Source organism: Hyperoodon ampullatus, assembly GCF_949752795.1.
Source record: "Hyperoodon ampullatus genome assembly, chromosome: 9".
Lineage (NCBI taxonomy): Eukaryota > Metazoa > Chordata > Mammalia > Artiodactyla > Ziphiidae > Hyperoodon > Hyperoodon ampullatus.
In genome coordinates, this window is record NC_136922.1 from 108,643,726 (window position 1) to 108,662,288 (window position 18,563).

Below are 18,563 nucleotides of genomic sequence, written 5' to 3' on the forward strand. Positions count from 1 at the left end.
ATCATAGGGCTGGAGTGAGTTATCAGTGGAGGCTAAGGATGGTAGGTGGAGGTTTTAATACCTGCTACTAGGTACTCGTCAATCCCAAAGGGAAAAGCTGGCAGGTGTGACCCAGCTACATATTGCCAGCGGGCTGGGGACACGTTGGGATTTTGCGTCCTGACTCCACGAGCTGAGAGGAGTAGACCAGCATGTCTGGGCCTTTCTGCCAGAAAGCTTGATCCAGGTGTGGCCTGGGGGCTCACTGGACAGGTGAAGTGTTAGGGGCCCCTGTTTTCTTACTGAGGAACTGTAATTACCCCAGATCGCAGGAAACTGAAGAGGCACAACTACATGCAATGTATGTTCCTGAGTGGGATCTGGGCCACAAAGGAAAAGAAATATTTGGGGGACAGCCTGTGCATTAGACAGCAGAGTTGTATCAACCTTTACTTCTGGACTGGGAGGGTTGTGGAGCAGGGGCTGTCCTTGCTTTGGGGAAACAGGCACTGGAGTATTTCAGGGTGATGAGTAATCATATCTGAAGCTCTTTGTCAGATAACTCAGAGAAAGACCAGTGATGATGGCTAAGTGTGTGTGTAGATAGATGATAAATGTGAGACAGGGACAGGCGAGTGGAAGCACATGCTGTATGATCTGGGTGATGGAGACTTTTGTACTCAAATATTTTCTCTAAATTTGAAAGTATTTGGAAAATTATTTTTTAAAGTCCCTATTTCTATCAAATGGCCAATATAAAATGCAGATTTGATTGACTCTCTTCCCTGCTTATGAACTGTTTCTTTTGCTTCTGCTGTGAAATTAAAGATCCTCTGCAGGGACATCCCTGGTGGTCCAGTGGCTAAGACTCCATGCTCCCAAAAGAAGGGAGCTCAGTTTCGATCCCTGGTCAGGGAACTTGATCCCACATGCCGCAACTAGAGTTTGCATGCCGCGACTAAAGATCCTGCACGCTGCAATGAAGATCCCACGTGCCGCAACTAAGACCCAACTCAGCCAACTAAATTAAATATAATAATAATTTTAAAAAGATCCGTTGCAGAACAAGCAGAGCTCTGACCCTGCGTCTCACCTCACACCCACCCCCACCCCACCAGGGTCTGTGCCCTGCACGGTTGCACTGCTTCTCACTCTCCCCAAACCACTCTGTCTACTCTCTCTGTGCCTTTGCACCTGCACTGCTGTTCTCTGTGTCTGAACTATCCTTCTCTCCGTATGCAAAACTCCTATGCATCTTTCAAAACCTGGTTTGTATGTCTCCACCTGTGGGAAGCCTTCTGTGGCAGTGAGTTAATCCTGTCTAGGCTTGTCTCCATGATGAAACGTATCGACTGAGTACAGCTCAGGCCTCAGGAGCCCCGAAGCAGCTCTGTGCCTGTGAGGGGAGCCCTGATGTTCGTGGAGGAGTCTGAATTAGGCGGTACATATTAGAGTCCCCAGCTGGAGCCGAGTACTGAGTCACAAGCCCTATTTCAGTGTTCACCAATAATGAAGATGATACTTGCACGGCCTGGCTGGGCCCTTCTGCTCAGGCCTAGAAAGGCAAGTCAAGCGTTGGCTGAGCTGTGGTCTTCTTGGAGATTCTCACCTGAGATCCTCTCCCAAGTTCATTGCAGCTGTAGGACTCAGGTCCTGATTTCTGGGGGCTGACAGGGGTCCCCCTCGGCTCCCTCCACGCGACCCCTCCTGACGTGGCCATTTGCTTCTTCTCCCAGGACAGCAGGAGTGTCTCTCTGAAGCATCACCTCTTTTGGTGTTAGGCCCACTAAGGATAATCTCCCTTCTGACTTAGCTGATTAGTAAGCTAGTCTCAGGCGTGAAATCATCACAGTCTCAAGGAGAGTGGGCCACGGACTCGAGGGGCATTTAGGGTTCTGCCACTACAGTCTCTGTGGGTTAAGAGAAGAAAGGGGTGTTGATGGGCCCTCTGAAATTCCAAAATGTGCTCCAATTATGGTTTCATGTGGTAGTGGATAATTTGTGAATTTACAAAGGAAGCCGATAATTTTGGTATCCCACCCATTTTCATCTCTAAATGCTTATAGTTGAGGTGATAACCTATAAGAACAACAACAATAAAAGTGTTAATAACTAACTTTTACTGACGGTTCAGTTTGCGCCTGACACAAAAAGCTCCTATTTTACAGAATTACCCCTTCAGTCCTCACAATGCCTACAGAGTAGGTGCCCTGTAATTCCCACTTTTACTGCAGGCAGTAAAACACTGCTAGTGACTTCTCACCAGCCCTTAGTTAACATGGCAGGTAGGTTTCATATCCACACACTATAGTGACACTATCGTTATGTGACTTTTGTAACAAAGTTACTTATTACTGTGAATAAAAAGCACTTTTGTTTCTATCACAACCTTCAACTGTACTGGTTTATAGTCTAGTGAGGGAGTTGGACATACATTTTTAAATTACATGGAAGAGGATATGGGAGACTGTGACAAGCAAATCAGACACAGGCGAAGCAGAGGAGGCTCTGGCGTGAGCAGGGGTAAAGCTGCAGGGATCCGGGCAGAGAAGCAGCCTGCACAAAGGCCACCAAGCCGCCACCTACTCTCTGGGCTTCAGGACTTCTCCACCCACCCACCCTTCAGCCTCAGCCTTCTCTTCCCACGTTAATGATGTATCACTGCCCAGCCTAACACTTTCAGTCTTTACATCGAGCCTTGCAAGGCCCTTGACAAACTGGCCCAGTCCCCCTTTCCAGCCTTGTCTCCCGCCATCCCGCCCCACTCACACACCCTGTGTTCTGACCTGCACTGCCCAGTGTGGAAGTCACTGGCCACGTGGGGCTGTGAGCCCAGGAAACGGGACCAGTCTGAACTGAGGTGTGCTGTCAGTACAAAATACACAACGGATTTCGAGGCCAGTATTAAAAAAGTATAAAACAACTCAGTAGGGGCTTCCCTGGTGGCGCAGTGGTTGAGAGTCCGCCTGCCGATGCAGGGAACGTGGGTTCGTGCCCCGGTCCGGGAAGATCCTACATGCCACGGAGCAGCTGGGTCCGTGAGTCATGGCCACTGAGCCTGCGCGTCTGGAGCCTGTGCTCCGCAACGGGAGGCCACAAGAGTGAGAGGCCCACGTGCCGCAAAAAAAAAACAAAAAAAAACAACTCAATATTGTAAATATATTTTATATGACAAAATGATAATATTTTGTATATATTTGGTTAAATATTTTATTAAATTTGATTTCATCTGTTTTTCACTTTTTTAATTAATTTTTATTTTTGGCTGGGTTGGGTCTTCGTTGCTGCACACGGGCTTTCTCTAGTTGCGTCGAGCAGGGGCTACTCTTCGCTGTGGTGCGTGGGTTTCTCATTGCGGTGGCTTTTGTTGTGGAGCACGGGCTGTAGGCACGTGGGCTCAGTGGTTGTGGCTCGCGGGCTCTAGAGCGCAGGCTCAGTAGTTGTGGTGCACGGGCTTAGTTGCTCCGCGGCACGTGGGATCTTCCCAGACCAGGGCTCGAACCCGTGTCACCTGCATTGGTAGGCGGACTCTTAACCACTGTGCCCCCAGGGAAGCCCCTTTCACTTCTTAAGATGTGGCTACTAGATAATTTATAATAAACCCTGTGGCCCGTATTATATTTCTACTGGACAGCACTGTTACAGATACAATTATTACATTCCCTAAACTCTCCAAACCTCTCCCTCCCTCTGCACTTGCACCCATATTTCTTTTCCCCTAAGATGTTCTCTGCAGGTCTCTGCCTGGGTTGTTGTTTTTTTTTTTTTTGCGGTACACGGGCTTCTCACTGTTGTGACCTTTCCCATTGCGGAGCACAGGCTCTGGACGCGCAGGCTCAGCGGCCATGGCTCACGGGCCCAGCCGCTCCGCGGCATGTGGTATCTTCCCGGACCGGGGCACGAACCCGTGTCCCCTGCATCGGCAGGTGGACTCTCAACCACTGCGCCATCAGGGAAGCCCTCTGCCTGGGTTTTTTGTGCTTCAAGGTCCACCTGAAATGAGGCCCTTCCCATTCTCATTCCTTTCCTCCAGGCACACTTTGCCACTTCCTCAGGCACTGCATTTTATGAGTAGCTCTTACACTTTCACATTATTTAATAATTGTTTGCATATTTCTCGCTCCTGGTGATTATGAGCGACTAGAGGTCCAGGCAGTGTTTTATTTATGTCTCCAGCACTCTAACAGTCCCCATGTCATCAAATGAACTTGTGAGTCATCTATTGAATAAAGATGATAGAAGAAACATCACAAGATAAAATGTGATTGGCAAATAAGTTACTTAGAAAATAATTGTTTTAAGAAGTCCAAGGAGAGAAAGATTGTTTTAACTTCCTCTATTGACATTTTTGCGGCAAATATTGTGGGGATGGTGAGAGAGCAGATAGCCCTGTGAATATGGTGCATTTGGGGAACCCTAAATCATTCTGTTTGGTGACAAAAGAGTTTAACTGAGTGAGAGCCAGGTGGAGACAGAAGCAGGGGGTGAGGTGAGTCACCTGTTGGATTGCTGCCTGCAACGGAGGATGGATGGGTGGGGCTGGAGTGGAAAAAAATGAGGAAGAGACTCAAGACACATCTTGACAGGAGTTTTGACTGCACTCGGGAGGGGAAGGAGAAGGGTTCCGAGGGTTCCAGGGCCAAGCCCAGCTCATTCATGCAATGTGCGTGTCCGTGACTTAATCTAATACTGTGGCTGATGACTTTGTCATTACAGTCAACAGTCTGAAGCTTTCCCAATACAAGCTGTTTTCTCAGCTGACAGAAAGTGACTCAGTGGTTAAGAGAATGGACTTTGGCGTCAGACCATCCACCACCCTAGCTTTCTGAGTTTAGGCAACTGAAATAATCTTTCTGGCCCTCAGTCTCCTCATCTGAAAAACAGTAACATGCCGATCTCACAGGGACGCTATGAGAATTAAATGAATTACCAAGGGGAAGGTTTCAGTTTGGTGCCTCCTTTGGAGCAGTTCCTAAATAAATCATAGCCATCACTGAAATTACCTTTCCTACGCTCCTTTCCTGTTTGGTTCTTCCTAAGCCCTGCTGAGTGAAAATGAAAAGGGTAGTAGTGGAAACTCCAAAACCAGAGCACAATTAAATATAAAAGGACGATTGGAACTGTTATTAACTTCTCTAAGGCAAGGAGCTGAGTAAATGGCTTTTATATCCGGAGGAAAGTAGATTGATCCATAAACCGTAATAGTATGTGACTCAAAAACACAACGTCTGCAAAATAGTGTGTCTACAGAAAAACCATGACATCAAAAGCACAGACCCCTAATAACACGCTCACCGATGTGCTCCTTAGCACACGATTTGAGAGCCTTCTCTCTCTCTCGTGTGAAAACAGTAAGTGGAATCTTTTCTAAGTAACATTTGCAGGCTAAACAGACGCGAAACAGTTTGCAGAATCAGGGCTAAATGTCAGTTATAACGTGCATCACGGGAGTGGGACCCACACCTCTCCAGCCTTGCATGTTTAAGGCTGGCTTTTATTTTAAGCTTTAAAGAAAATAGTTGTGGTAAAATAAATGTGAGATGCAGACCATGTGTCTCAGTATTTCAGTCCTCTCCTCTCTTGATTTGTATAAAAACTGCGTCTTTCAACAATTACATTTTCAGATACTTTGTGATTCCTACCAATCCTGCAGAGTGTGTCCTACCAAACAACCACGGGCAAAGTAACTCGAGAATCGAGAGCCTCCGCGGAAGGAAAGCTCCCTCCGCTCCCGCTTCGAAAGGCGGGTTTGCCTGTTTCCCTGCTGCAGCTCCGGTCCTGCCGGCAGCCCGCGGGCTCAGCCCGGCTTCTTCCCCGCCCCGAGCACCGCCGGGCCTCACACCAGGCGGGAGACCCCGCGCCCCTGAAACACACATCCCACCCGGCGGGAGTCCCCGCAGCGCTGAGCCTCCTTCTGCACCTCCCCCCGCTTCCTTTGGGCTTCCCGGTAGTCCCAGGCTGGCGGTCGCTCAGCGCTCTGCGGCCCCGCCTGTCGGTTGCAAGGAGGCGGGGCAGCGCAGGCGCGCTGGGGGCAGCCGCGCGGCATGCCGGGCCGGCGGTCGCTCGGCGCTCCACTGCCACGCCTGTCTGTTGCTAGAAGGCGGGGAGGCGCAGGCGCGCCGCGGGGCATGCCGGTCCGGCGGTTGCTCGGCGCTCCGCTGCCCCTCCTACCAGTTGCCAGGAGGCGAGGAGGCGCAGGCGCGCTGGGGGCGGCCGCGGGGCACGCTGGGTCGACGGTCGCTTGGCGCTCGGCTGTCCAGCCTGCCGGTTGCTAGGAGGCGGGACGCCGGCCCGGCCAAGGGTGCGGGTGCCGGGGCGTCTCCTCCCGGGGCCTGGCCCTGCTGAGGGCAGCGCGGCCGCCCGGTCCTGCGCGCGGCGATGGAACCTGGGAAGGTGGGTGTGAACGCCGCGCGGGGAAGCCTGTCCCCGCCGGGACCGTCCACCTCCTCGCGGGCGGAGGTCGCACCAGGGCCGGGACTGGAATTCTTGCTGCGCGTGAGACCGTGGGAAAGTTACCGACGTGTCTATTTCCCAGCGAATAAATCGGGACAGTACTAGTAGGATTGGATGTGGTTCTACAAATAAAAGTGCTTAGAATGGTGTTATTAACTCACTAACTGTGAACTGTATTCGTTCCGCTTGCCTGTGGATTCCCGCTAAAAGGCGAGGAATTTAGTTTGCATGCATTTCTTCGTACCTTCCCTCCTATTCCTTTTTTTTTTTTCTATCATGCACTTTTATAATGTTAATAATATGGATTAGGGAGTTAGTGCCCTGGCTGCCCTCCATTTATTTTTAAGCTCACCAACTTCCTGACCGCTGTCATCTTCTACACCTGCCCCTTACATTTTCTTTCCTTTTGTTTTTTTGAATTTTATTTTATTTATTTTTTTATACAGCAGGTTCTTAGTAGTCATTCATTTTATTTTATTTTTCACACACACACACACACACACACACACACACACACACACACACACTGTATTTTATTTTTACAAGAGACGAATAAACTGACACCAAGCATTGTAAATGGATGACCACAACAAAAGCAACAACGATTGCAATTACCAAACACGAAACACACTCATACTATGTCATAATATTGACATTCAGTCCAGTAATCCTCCACTGTAACAGGTCCTTTACTTTGCAGTGAAAATTGATTTGTATATTTTTTGCCTCTGAGTCCTTGTGGGATTTGATTTTTATTCAAACAGAAAGTCACAAAAATTATAATCATCCTCATCAGTTCACTCAGTCCCATGTAATTAATTTTTTTATCTTGATCTTTTGTTAGAACTTTTATGAATTCATCAGTTTTCCATTAGAGTTCTGAAAATGCTTATTCATTCAGTTCAGCAGTGTAGTCAGTTACCAGTAGTCATCCATTTTATACACATCAGTGTATACATATCAATACCAATCTCCAAACTCATCCCAACACCACCACCCCCGCCGCTTTCCCCCCTTGGTGTCTGTATGTTTGTTCTCTACTTCTTTTTTTTTTTTTTTTTTTTTTTTGTGGTATGTGGGCCTCTCACTGTTGTGGCCTTTCCCGTTGCGGAGCACAGGCTCCGGATGCGCAGGCTCAGCGGCCATAGCTCACGGGCCCAGCCGCTCCGCGGCACGTGGGATCCTCCCAGACCGGGGTACGAACCCGCGTCCCCTGCATCGGCAGGCGGACTCTCAACCTCTGCGCCACCAGGGAAGCCCTGTTTGTTCTCTACTTCTGTGTCTCAATTTCTGCCCTGTAAACCAGTTCATCTGTACCATTTTTCTAGGTTCCATATATATGCGTTAATATACGATATTTATTTTTCTCTTTCTGACTTACTTCACTCTGTATGGGAGTCTCTAGATCCATCCATGTCTCTACACATGACTCAATTTCATTCCTTTTTATGGCTCAGTAATATTCTATTGTATATATGCACCACATCTTCTATATCCATTTATCTGTTGATGGACACTTAGGTTGCTTCCATGTCCTGGCTATTGTAAACAGTGCTGCAATGAACAATGGGGGGGCATGTGTCTTTTTGAATTATGGTTTTCTCAGTGTATATGCCCAGTAGTGGGATTGCTGGGTCTTATGGTAATTCTATTTTAAGTTTTTTAAGGAACCTCCACACTGTTTTCCATACTGGCTGTATCAATTTACATTCTACCAACAGTGCAAGAGGATTCCCTTTTCTCCACACCCTCTGCAGCCTTTGTTGTTTGTAGATTTTCTGATGATGCCCATTCTAACTGGTATGAGGTGATACCTCACTGTAGTTTTGATTTGCAATTCTCTAATAATCAGTGATGTTGAGCAGCTTTTCATGTGCCTCTTGGCCATCTTTATGTCTTCTTTGGAGAAATGTCTATTTAGGTCTTCTGCCCATTTTGGGATTGGGTTGTTTGTTTTTTTACTATTGAGCTGCATCAGTTGTTTATATATTTTGGAGATTAATCCTTTGTCCATTGATTCGTTTGCAAATATTTTCTCCCATTTTGAGGGTTGTCTTTTCGTCTTGTTTATGGTTTCCTTTGCTGTGCAAAAGCTTTTACGTTTCATTAGGTCCCATTTGTTTATTTTTGTTTTTATTCCTATTACTCTAGGAGGTGGATCAAAAAAGATCTTGCTCTGGTTTATGCCAAAGAGTGTTCTTCCTATGTTTTCCTCGAAGAGTTTTATAGTGTCCGGTCTTACATTTAGGTCTCTAATCCATTTTGAGTTTATTTTTGTGTATGGTGTTAGGGAGTGTTCTAATTTCATTGTTTTACATGTAGCTGTCCAGTTTTCCCAGCACCACTTATTGAAGAGACTGCCTTTTCTCCATTGTATATTCTTGCCTCCTTTGTGATAGATTAGTTGACCATAGGTGCGTGGGTTTATCTTTGGGCTTTCTATCTTATTCCATTGATTTATATTTCTTTTTTTGTGCCAGTACCATATTGACTTGATTACTGTAGCTTTGTAGTATAGTCTGAAGTCAGGGCGTCTGATTCGTCCAGCTCTGTTTTTTTCCCTCAAGACTGCTTTGGCTATTCAGGGTCTTTTGTGTCTATACAGATTTTAAGATTTTTTGTTCTAGTTCTGTAAAAAAATGCCATTGGTAATTTGATAGGGATTGCACTGAATCTGTAGATTGCTTTGGGTAGTATAGTCATTTTCACAATATTGATTCTTCTAATCCAAGAACATGGTGTATCTCTCCATCTGTTTGTATCGTCTTTAATTTCTTTCCTCAGTGTCTTGTAGTTTTCTGCATACAGGTCTTTTGTCTCCTTAGGTAGGTTTATTCCTAGGTATTTAATTCTTTTTGTTGCAATGGTAAATAGGAGTGTTTCCTTAATTTCTCTTTCAGATTTTTCGTCATTAGTATATAGGAATGCAAGAGATTTCTGTCCTTTAATTTTGTATCCTGCAACTTTACCAAATTCATTGATTAGTTCTAGTAGTTTTCTGGTGGCATCTTTAGGATTCTCTATGTATGGTATCATGTCATCTGCAAACAGTGACAGTTTTAATTCTTCTTTTCCAATTTGTATTCCTTTTATTTCTTTTCTTGTCTGATTGCCATGGCTAGGACTTCCAAAACTATGTTTAATAATAGTGGTGAGAGTGGACATCCTTTTCTTTTTCCTGATCTTAGAGGAAATGCTTTCAGTTTTTCACCATTGAGAATGATGTTTGCTGTGGGTTTGTCATATATGGCGTTTATTATGTTGAGGTAGGTTCCCTCTATGCCCACTTTCTGGAGAGTTTTTATCATAAATGGGTGTTGAATTTTGTGAAAAGCTTTTTCTGCATCTATTGAGATGATCATATGGTTTTTATTCTTCAATTTGTTAATATGGTGTATCACATTGATCAATTTGCATATATTGAAGAATCCTTGCATCCCTGGGATAAATCCCACTTGATCATGGTGTATGATCCTTTTAATGTGTTGCTGGATTCTGTTTGCTAGTATTTTGTTGAGGATTTTTACATCTATATTCATCAGTGATATTGGTCTGTAATTTTCTTTTTTTGTTGTATCTTTGTCTGGTTTTGGTATCAGGGTGATGGTGGCCTCATAGAATGAGTTTGGGAGTGTTCCTTCCTCTGCAATTTTTTTGGAAGAGTTTGAGAAGGATAGGTGTTAGCTCTTCTCTAAATCTTTGATAGAATTCACCTGTGAAGCCATCTGCTCCTGGACTTTTGTTTGTTGGAAGATATTTAATCACAGTTTCAATTTCAGTACTTGTTTTAGGTCTGTTCATATTTTCTATTTCTTCCTGGTTCAGTCTTGGAAGGTTATACCTTTCTAAGAATTTGTTCATTTCTTCCAGGTTGTCCATTTTATTGGCATAGAGTTGCTTGTCGTAGTCTCTTAGGATGCTTTGTATTTCTGGGGTGTCTATTGTAACTTCTCCTTTTTCATTTCTAATTTTATTGATTTGAGTCCTCTCCCTCTTTTTCTTGATGAGTCGGCCTAATGGTTTATCACTTTTCCTTATCTTCTCAAAGAACCAGCTTTTAGTTTTATTGATCCTTTCTATTGCTTTCTTTGTTTCTATTTCATTTATTTCTGCTCTGATCTTTATGATTTCTTTCCTTCTGCTAATTTTGGGTTTTGTTTGTTCTTCTTTCTCTAGTTCCTTTAGGTGTAAGGTTAGATTGTTTATTTGAGATTTTTCTTGTTTCTTGAGGTAGGCTTGTATAGCTATAAACTTCCCTCTTAGAACTGTTTTTGCTGCATCCCATAGATTTTGGATCCTCGTGTTTTCATTGTCATTTGTCTTTAGGTATTTTTTGATTTCCTCTTTGATTTCTTCAGTGATCTCTTGGTTATTTAGTAACGTATTGTTTAGTCTCCATGTGTTTGTGTTTTTTATGGTTTTTTCCCTGTAATTGATTTCTAATCTCATAGCATTGTGGTCAGAAAAGATGCTTGATATGATTTAAATTTTCTTAAATTTACTGAGGCTTGATTTATGACCCAAGATGTGATCTATCCTGGAGAATGTTCCATGCGCACTTGAGAAGAAAGTGTAATCTGCTGTTTTTGGATGGAATGTCTTATAAATATCAATTAAATCTATCTGGTCTATCGTGTCATTTAAAGCTTGTGTTTCCTTATTAATTTTCTGTTTGGATGATCTGTCAATTGGTGTAAGTGAGGTGTTAAAGTCCTCCACTATTATTGTGTTACTGTTGCTTTCCTCTTTTATAGCTGTTAGCAACTGCCTTATGTATTGAGGTGCTCCTATGTTGGGTGCATATATATTTATAATTGTTATATCTTCTTCTTGGATTGATCCCTTGATCATTATGTAGTGTCCTTCCTTGTCCCTTGTAACATTCTTTATTTTAAAGTCTATTTTTTCTGATATGAGTATGGCTACTCCAGCTTTCTTTTGATTTCCATTTGCATGGAGTATCTTTTTCCATCCCCTCACTTTCAGTCTGTATGTGTCCCTAGGTCTGAAGTGGGTCTCTTGTAGATAGCATATATATGCGTCTTGTTTTTGTATCCATTCAGCAAGCCTGTGTCTTTTGGTTGGAGCATTTAATCCATTCACGTTTAAGGTAGTTATTGATATGTATGTTCCTATGACTATTTTCTTAATTGTTTTGGGTTTGTTTTTGTAGGTCCTTTTCTTCTCTTGTGTTTCCCACTTAGAGAATTTCCTTTAGCATTTGTTGTTCCTTTAGCATTTGGTTTGGTGTTGCTGAATTCTGTTAGCTTTTGCTTGTCTTTAAAACTTTTGATTTCTCTCTCGAATCTAAATGAGATCCTTGCTGGGTAGAGTAATCTTGGTTGTAGGTTCTTCCCTTTCATCACTTTAAGTATATCATGCCACTCCCTTCTGACTTGTAGAGTTTCTGCTGAGAAATCAGCTGTTAACCTTATGGGAGTTCCCTTGTATGTTATTTGTCATTTTACCCTTGCTGCTTTCAATAAGTTGTCTTTGCCTTTAATTTTTGCCAATTTGATTATTATGTGTCTCAGCGTGTTTCTCCTTTGGTTTATCCTGCCTGGGACTCTCTGTGCTTCCTGGACTTGGGTGGCTATTTCCTTTCCCATGTTAGGGAAGTTTTTGACTATAATCTCTTCAAATATTTTCTCGGGTCCTTTCTCTCTCTCTTCTCCTTCTGGGACCCCATATAATGCAAATGTTGTTGCATTTCCTGTTGTCCCAGAGGTCTCCTAGGCTGTCTTCATTTCTTTTCATTCCTTTTTCTTTATTCTGTTCCACAGCAGTGAATCCCACCATTCTGTCTTCCAGGTCACTTATCCGTTCTTCTGCCTCAGTTATTCTGCTATTGATTCCTTCTAGTGTATTTTTCATTTCAGTTATTGTATTGTTCATCTCTGTTTGTTTGTTCTTTAATTCTTCTAGATCTTTGTTAAACGTTTCTTGCATCTTCTCGATCTTTGCCTCCATGCTTTTTCGGTCCTGGATCATCTTCACTATCATTATTCTGAATTCTTTTTCTGGAAGGTTGCCTATCTCCACTTCATTCAGTTGTTTTTCTGGGGTTTTATCTTGTTCCTTCCTCTGGTACATAGCCCTCTGCCTTTTCATCTTGTCTATCTTTCTGTGAATGTGTTTTTTGTTCCACAGGCTGCAGGATCGTAGTTCTTCTTGCTTCTGCTGCCTGCCCTCTGGTGGATGAGGCTATCTAAGAGGCTTGTGCAAGTTTCCTGATGGGAGGGACTGGTGGTGGGTAGAGCTGGCTGTTGCTCTGGTGGGCAGAGCTCAGTAAAACTTTAATGGGCTTGTCTGCTGATGGGTGGGGCTGTGTCCCTTCCCTGTTGGTTGTTTGGCCTGAGGCGACCCAACACTGGAGCCTACTTGGGCTCCTTGGTGGGGCTAATGGAGGACTCTGGGAGGGCTCACGCCAAGGAGTACTTCCCAGAACTTCTGCTGCCAGTGTCCTTGTCCTCACAGTGAGACAGAGCCACCCCCCAACTGTGAAGGAGACCCTCCAACACTAGCAGGTAGGTCTGCTTCAGTCTCTATGGGGTCACTGCTCCTTCCCCTGCGTCCCGAATCGCACACTACTTTGTGTGTGCCCTCCAAGAGCGGAGTCTCTGTTTCCCCCAGTCCTGTTGAAGTCCTGCAATCAAATCCCGCTAGCCTTCAAAGTCTGATTCTCTAGGAATTCCTCCTCCCATTGCCATACCCCCAGGTTCGGAAGCCTGAAGTGGGGCTCAGAACCTTCACTCCAGTGGGTGGACTTCTGTGGTATAAGTGTTCTCCAGTCTGTGAGTCACCCACCCAGCAGTTATGGGATTTGATTTTATTGTGATTGCACCCCTCCTACTGTCTCATTGTGGCTTCTCCTTTGTCTCTGAATGTGCGGTATCTTTTTTGGTGAGTTCCAGTGTCTTCCTGTCGATGTTTGTTCAGCAGTTAGTTGTGATTCCAGTGTTCGCGTAAGCGGGAGTGAGAGCACGTCCTTCTACTCCGCCATCTTGAACCAATCTCTCTACATTTTCATAAGTTATTCCATAACTTAAGTTTTCTGTGATTTGTTTATAGGATGTTTTAAAAGTTGTGTTAACCAAAATTTTAGAAATGGAGACTTGATTGAGATAAAAACGTGTTTATTTGGCGTTTGTTATGACTGCAGCCTGGGAGACACAGATTCAAGCTCTTGAACTGTGTTCTCTCAGCTGCAAAGTGAGGGAGGCTTATAAAGGCAAAACGGTTAGCTACATGAGTTGTTTGTCAAGAATTATCATTGGATCTTGGAAGAAGTGATGGCTTGGTTGGGGTCCTTGCAGCTGGCAGGTGCTGTTCTGATGACCGGTAGTGTTCTTGGGTCTGGTGCAGTTCAGGAAAAGTTCAAGTTCTCAGTGGTGCAGGTACATGTCTGAGATCAGATCCTCAATGGCCACCGCTTTTTGTTTGCCTGAACTGGGATCACTCCATTATAATGTCGGTTTGTCACAGTTATCATATGGTGATTATATAAGCAGCGTTCACTGCAGAGCTATATAGTGAGATTGGATCAGGGAGGACATCGAGCAATGTGAACACGTATATACCTATATATACAGGTAAGTGGGAGGGGTATGTCTGTATTTAGGTTACCCTTAGCTAAGGAGGTTGGAGGTTCTGCTGTTCAGGCAGCTCTTCTGGGGTTTTCTTTTGTTTTCAGGGTGGGGTTTATTCCTCTCACAGGAGGAAATGCTGCCTGCCTACTTGGAGTGTCAATTTTAAGTTACTTGCCTGCCTGCCTCACGGGGCAGGACCCAGGCTGAGTGGAGGGCACAGGGCAGGGGCTCCTGGTCTGAAGTGCTGTGGTCTCACATACACGGGGTTTGCGTGGAGTTTCTGGGGATACGTGTGACACGTGGGGTTGTGATGGGCACAAGGAACTCTGTATCATTTTACAGCTTAAAAAATTTAAAAGAGAAAAATGAAAGGAAAGAAAGAAAAGCTTCAGGATGAAGTAAAGCCCAAAGCTGGGTTTTTGTTGGTGAAAACGGAAGAGGCCACCGGGAAGTCCTGGGGTCTCTGGTGATCTGTTGCCTTCAGGTGTTTTTACTCTATTGGCCTCAGTAATACAGTCACAGCCGTTAAGAGCCCCGTTTCCCACACACTCGTCACAGAGGCTACCCGCTCCACAAGCAGCACATGGTCTCTGTCGTGTTTGGGCCGTTTGTTTGGAAACAGTCACGCATTAAACCTCTCTAAAGAGCAGTTAACTTGAGAGAAAACATTTTAAAGTCCAGCAGCTGCAGGTTATAGCTATGTGAACTGCCACTGACCATCTTCACCATGTCTTACTGTGGACCCCTTTTGTTAAATCGACCAATTTATCAGAAAAGAATACGTGTTCCAGTGACAGCAGAGCACAATGCCCTTTCTGGTTGTGCTTTGGTAGATTCTTGACCTGGTTGCTTTTTATTTATTTCTCCTTAGAGTGTTTATGAGCTGTTGTGAATTTTTTTCTGCTTCCCTCATTTTCACATCAACAGGAAAATTTTGGGGGGCTGATCCGTCAATATGTTTTCATTTTCACTTGTACTCCATTTGCTTTAAATTTTAAACACACCAAATCGCCCTGTATTTGTGCCCTTAAGGCAGAGTTTCTCAAAGGGAAATGAGGTAGTCAGGGTAGATTTCTCTTGTTCTCTATGGGAAACCATCCTTGGTGGTTTTTGTTATTTATCACCCCGCGCACGTGGCCGGAGCCCCGTGTTGTGGGCTTGTGTGCTCTCAGCACCTGAAGAGGCACCTGCCCGGCACAGACCCACCGAGGAGTCTGCCCTGAGCCCACCGAGGGGAGGTGGGGCTGGGTGCCTGCGGTGGGCCCGAGCCTCCGGGCAGCATGAATATGAAGTAGCCTGTGATCGTTTGTGAGTAATTTTAAAAAGTCGGCGTTCGTATTGCCTTTTCTTCTTGTAGATAGACAGTAACTTCTGGCACACCGAGGGTCGCCATTGATTAAAATGGTCTGATGAAAAAGCAGCTCACTGGAGCGTAAAAAGTTAGGGTATTTTAAACTTTAAAAATTCTAACTCTGTACTTTTCTTTTTAGAGAAGAACCAAAGATGATACTTGGAAAGAACACGAGCTCAGAAAACACCTTTGGGTAAAAATATATTTTAAAGATTTGGGAGAAAAGGTTTGAGTTGGGGTCTGTTTGGACCCTGGATGGTAATCTTGCGCAGTGTTACCGGGTTCTCAGCTCTGCACAGGTTTGCTTACATGTGGCTCATTTCAGAGGTGGTTTGACTCAGAGATAAAGCCATGCGGTTAATTGCTCTGGAACCCTCTTGGATTGGGTTTTCCGTCCCAGCTCGGCCCAGCATGCCACCAGTCGGGTTCCTGTCAGCGTTCAGAGCTCGGGCCTTGTGAGTGTGTGAGTGCGTGTGCGCGCGTGTGTGCGTGTGTGGTCTGTGCGCATGTGTGTGCGGGGCTGAGGGGTTCCGATCAAGACGTCCTGAGAGGGGGCCTCCCCGGAGGTCCGGCGGTGTTTCAGACGCCGTGCTTCCAGTGCGGGGGGCTCGGGTTCGATCCTTGGTCATGGAACTAAGATTCCGTATGCCGCGCAGCATGGCCAAAAAAAGACCTCCTGAGAGTTTCCGACGAGGGTCCTTGTTCCTTGAGGGGGGCCCCGGCGGATAGTGTCCTGGAGACTTTCCCGCACAGCCTCAGCGCCCCTTTCTTTTCTTTCTGACCCACGTAGCACTTTAGGTTTGATCTGCCAGCACATGGAGACGTCCCTGTAAGTGGGCGCCTCGCCAGGCACAGGCTGCCAAGCTGACCCCGCTTCTGAGGGGTCCAGAGTCTGCGTCCCGGCCCGTCCTGCCGGGACAGGGAGCAGTTGACGCCAGTGCTTCTTAGGGCCCTTCAGTGAGTGTGAGCCTGGGTTCAGAGACCCGCTGTCCTTCTCTTGCGCAGGCCGCTCGATCAGCCAGTCCCACGGAAGAGACGAGGCCCAGAGCCAGGAAGCCGCGGAGGGAGTCAGAGGCGGACCGGGCGGACCGCAAAGAGCACAGACCCAGCGCCCCAGACCGTGACGCCGAGTACAGAGAGAGCGCGGCCGAGAGGGACGGCCAGGCTGCCAGGGGGCGCCCCCACGGGGACGGGGACAGGGACAAGCCGCGGGACAGCAGGAAGGACAGGGGCCGGCCAAAGGAGACACACCGGGAGCGGGACGCGGAGAAGCCCCACGGCCGAGGGAAGGAGCGCGATAGGGACCGGGCGCGGCCGGAGGAGCTGAGGCAGGTGGCCGCGCACCCCAGCCTGCTGGGCCGCGACCGCGACTGCGACCGAGACAGGCCCGAGCGCAGGCGGGCAGGTCTGTGACTCCGGGGCACTTTCCTCCTTGGAGGTGTCCCCTCCCCACTTGTTTTCTCTCCTGGTTTTTATGAAGGTCTCGGCTTTGGCTGTGAAGTCGGAGGCCCTGGTGGTGCACGCGTGTGCACTTTGCACTCTTTTCTTTCGGGTTCTTTTAAAACTCATTTCAGTGAACAGAAGGAATAACAGTTTTCTCATGGTTTGCTGGAGTTTTACTATTGAAATATATTTTAGGTTTATTACCTCAATAGATCGCAATCCACGTTGTAAATAAACAAAAATAATGCTCTTTGATAAAAAAGAATTCCTCAAAAGTGTCAGATTTAAGCAGTATTTAAATATTATTTGTCCAAATTCCTAGGAATTCTAAGGTAGAGGTACATACTTTTTCCTCCCCAAAATGGAAATAAGTATCTTCATTATTTTTTATTATGCAAATAGTGTCTGCGTCCTATAAAAAAATTCAAACTAGCCAACATAAACAAAAATGGAACATATGAGAAGAGCATGTAGTGAATCTCAGAATCCTCAGGCTGTAAACACGATGGGACCAGGACCTCGGTTCATGGTCCCTGTTGGCGTGTGTCCCTCCTGTGCAGGGGCTCAGGCCCCAAGGACCCAAGTGTGCATCTCTGCCGGGCCGAGTGCTGGGGCAGGGCTGGGGTTAAGAGGGTTATCTCTAATTAAGTTTAACACTGACTACCTTACTATCCATTGCCTCTCTTTAGGATTATTATTTTGACGTTTTTGGTATTTTTAATTTTAATTTAATTTTTTATTTTAAAATAAATTTATTTATTTATGGCTGTGTTGGGTCTTCGTTGCTGTGCACAGGCTTTCTCTAGTTGCGGCGAGCGGTGGCTACTCTTCGTTCCTCTGCGTGGGCTTCTCATTGTAGTGGCTTATCTTGTTGCAGAGCACGGGCTCTAGGCACGCGGGCTTCAGTAGTTGTGGCACATGGGCTTCAGTAGTTGTGGCACGCGGGCTCAGTAGTTGTGGCACGTGGCCTTCAGTAGTTGTGGCACACAGGCTCAGTAGTTGTGGCACATGGGCTCAGTAGTTGTGGCTCGTGGGCTCTAGGCGTGCGGGCTTCAGTAGCTGTGGCACGGGGGCTCAGTAGCTGTGGTGCGCAGGCTCAGCAGTTGTGGCGCACGGGCTCTAGAGTGCAGGCTCAGTAGCTGTGGCACACGGGCTCAGTAGTTGTGGCTCGTGGGCTCAGTTGTGGCACGCAGGCTCTAGGCATGTGGGCTTCAGTAGCTGTGGCACGCAGGCTCAGTAGCTGTGGCGTGTGGGCTCAGTAGCTGTGGCACTTGGGCTTCAGTAGTTGTGGCATGCGGGCTCAGTAGTTGTGGCACGTGGGCTCAGTAGTTGTGGCTTGTGGGCTCTAGGCGTGCGGGCTTCAGTAGCTGTGGCACATGGGCTCAGTAGTTGTGGCACACGGGCTCAGTAGTTGTGGCTCGTGGGCTGTAGAGCACAGGCTCAATAGTTGTGGTGCACAGGCTTAGTTGCTCCACGGCATGTGGGATCTTCCCGAACCAGGGCTCGAACCTGTGTCCCCTGCACTGGCAGGTGGACTCCTAACCACTGTGCCCCCAGGGAAGCCTGGTACTTTTTAGTAATACAGTCTGTTTTGGTTTCAGATCAGTCCTTTGGCCTGATCTGGTTTTTCAGTGCAGTGTTGAGTGTGCTGCTCTGGAGAGACTCATTGTACAACTAAACTCTGACGGTCCTCCCTCCTCCCCTGGTTGTTTTCGTGCCTCTTCCCTTGTCTCCTCTGTGTCTCCCCT

General features: G+C 46.3%; 1 protein-coding gene across 2 annotated transcripts in view; it reads left to right on the forward strand.

The window, feature by feature from the left end:
• Window positions 1-6,221: 6,221 nt before the first annotated feature.
• Window positions 6,222-18,563, forward strand: part of DYNC2I1 (dynein 2 intermediate chain 1) — a gene marked incomplete at its 5' end in the record, with an annotated part of 49,214 nt that continues 36,872 nt past the window's right edge. Inside the window, 3 exons of one of the 2 annotated variants that reach the window (XM_079711699.1) lie at window positions 6,222-6,372; window positions 15,512-15,565; window positions 16,378-16,777. In XM_079711699.1, the coding sequence (XP_079567825.1) occupies window positions 6,358-6,372; window positions 15,512-15,565; window positions 16,378-16,777 (469 nt within the window). Of the gene's footprint in view, window positions 6,373-13,766; window positions 13,830-15,511; window positions 15,566-16,377; window positions 16,778-18,563 lie in introns of those variants that run through there. The other variant, XM_079711698.1, reaches the window with a different exon arrangement.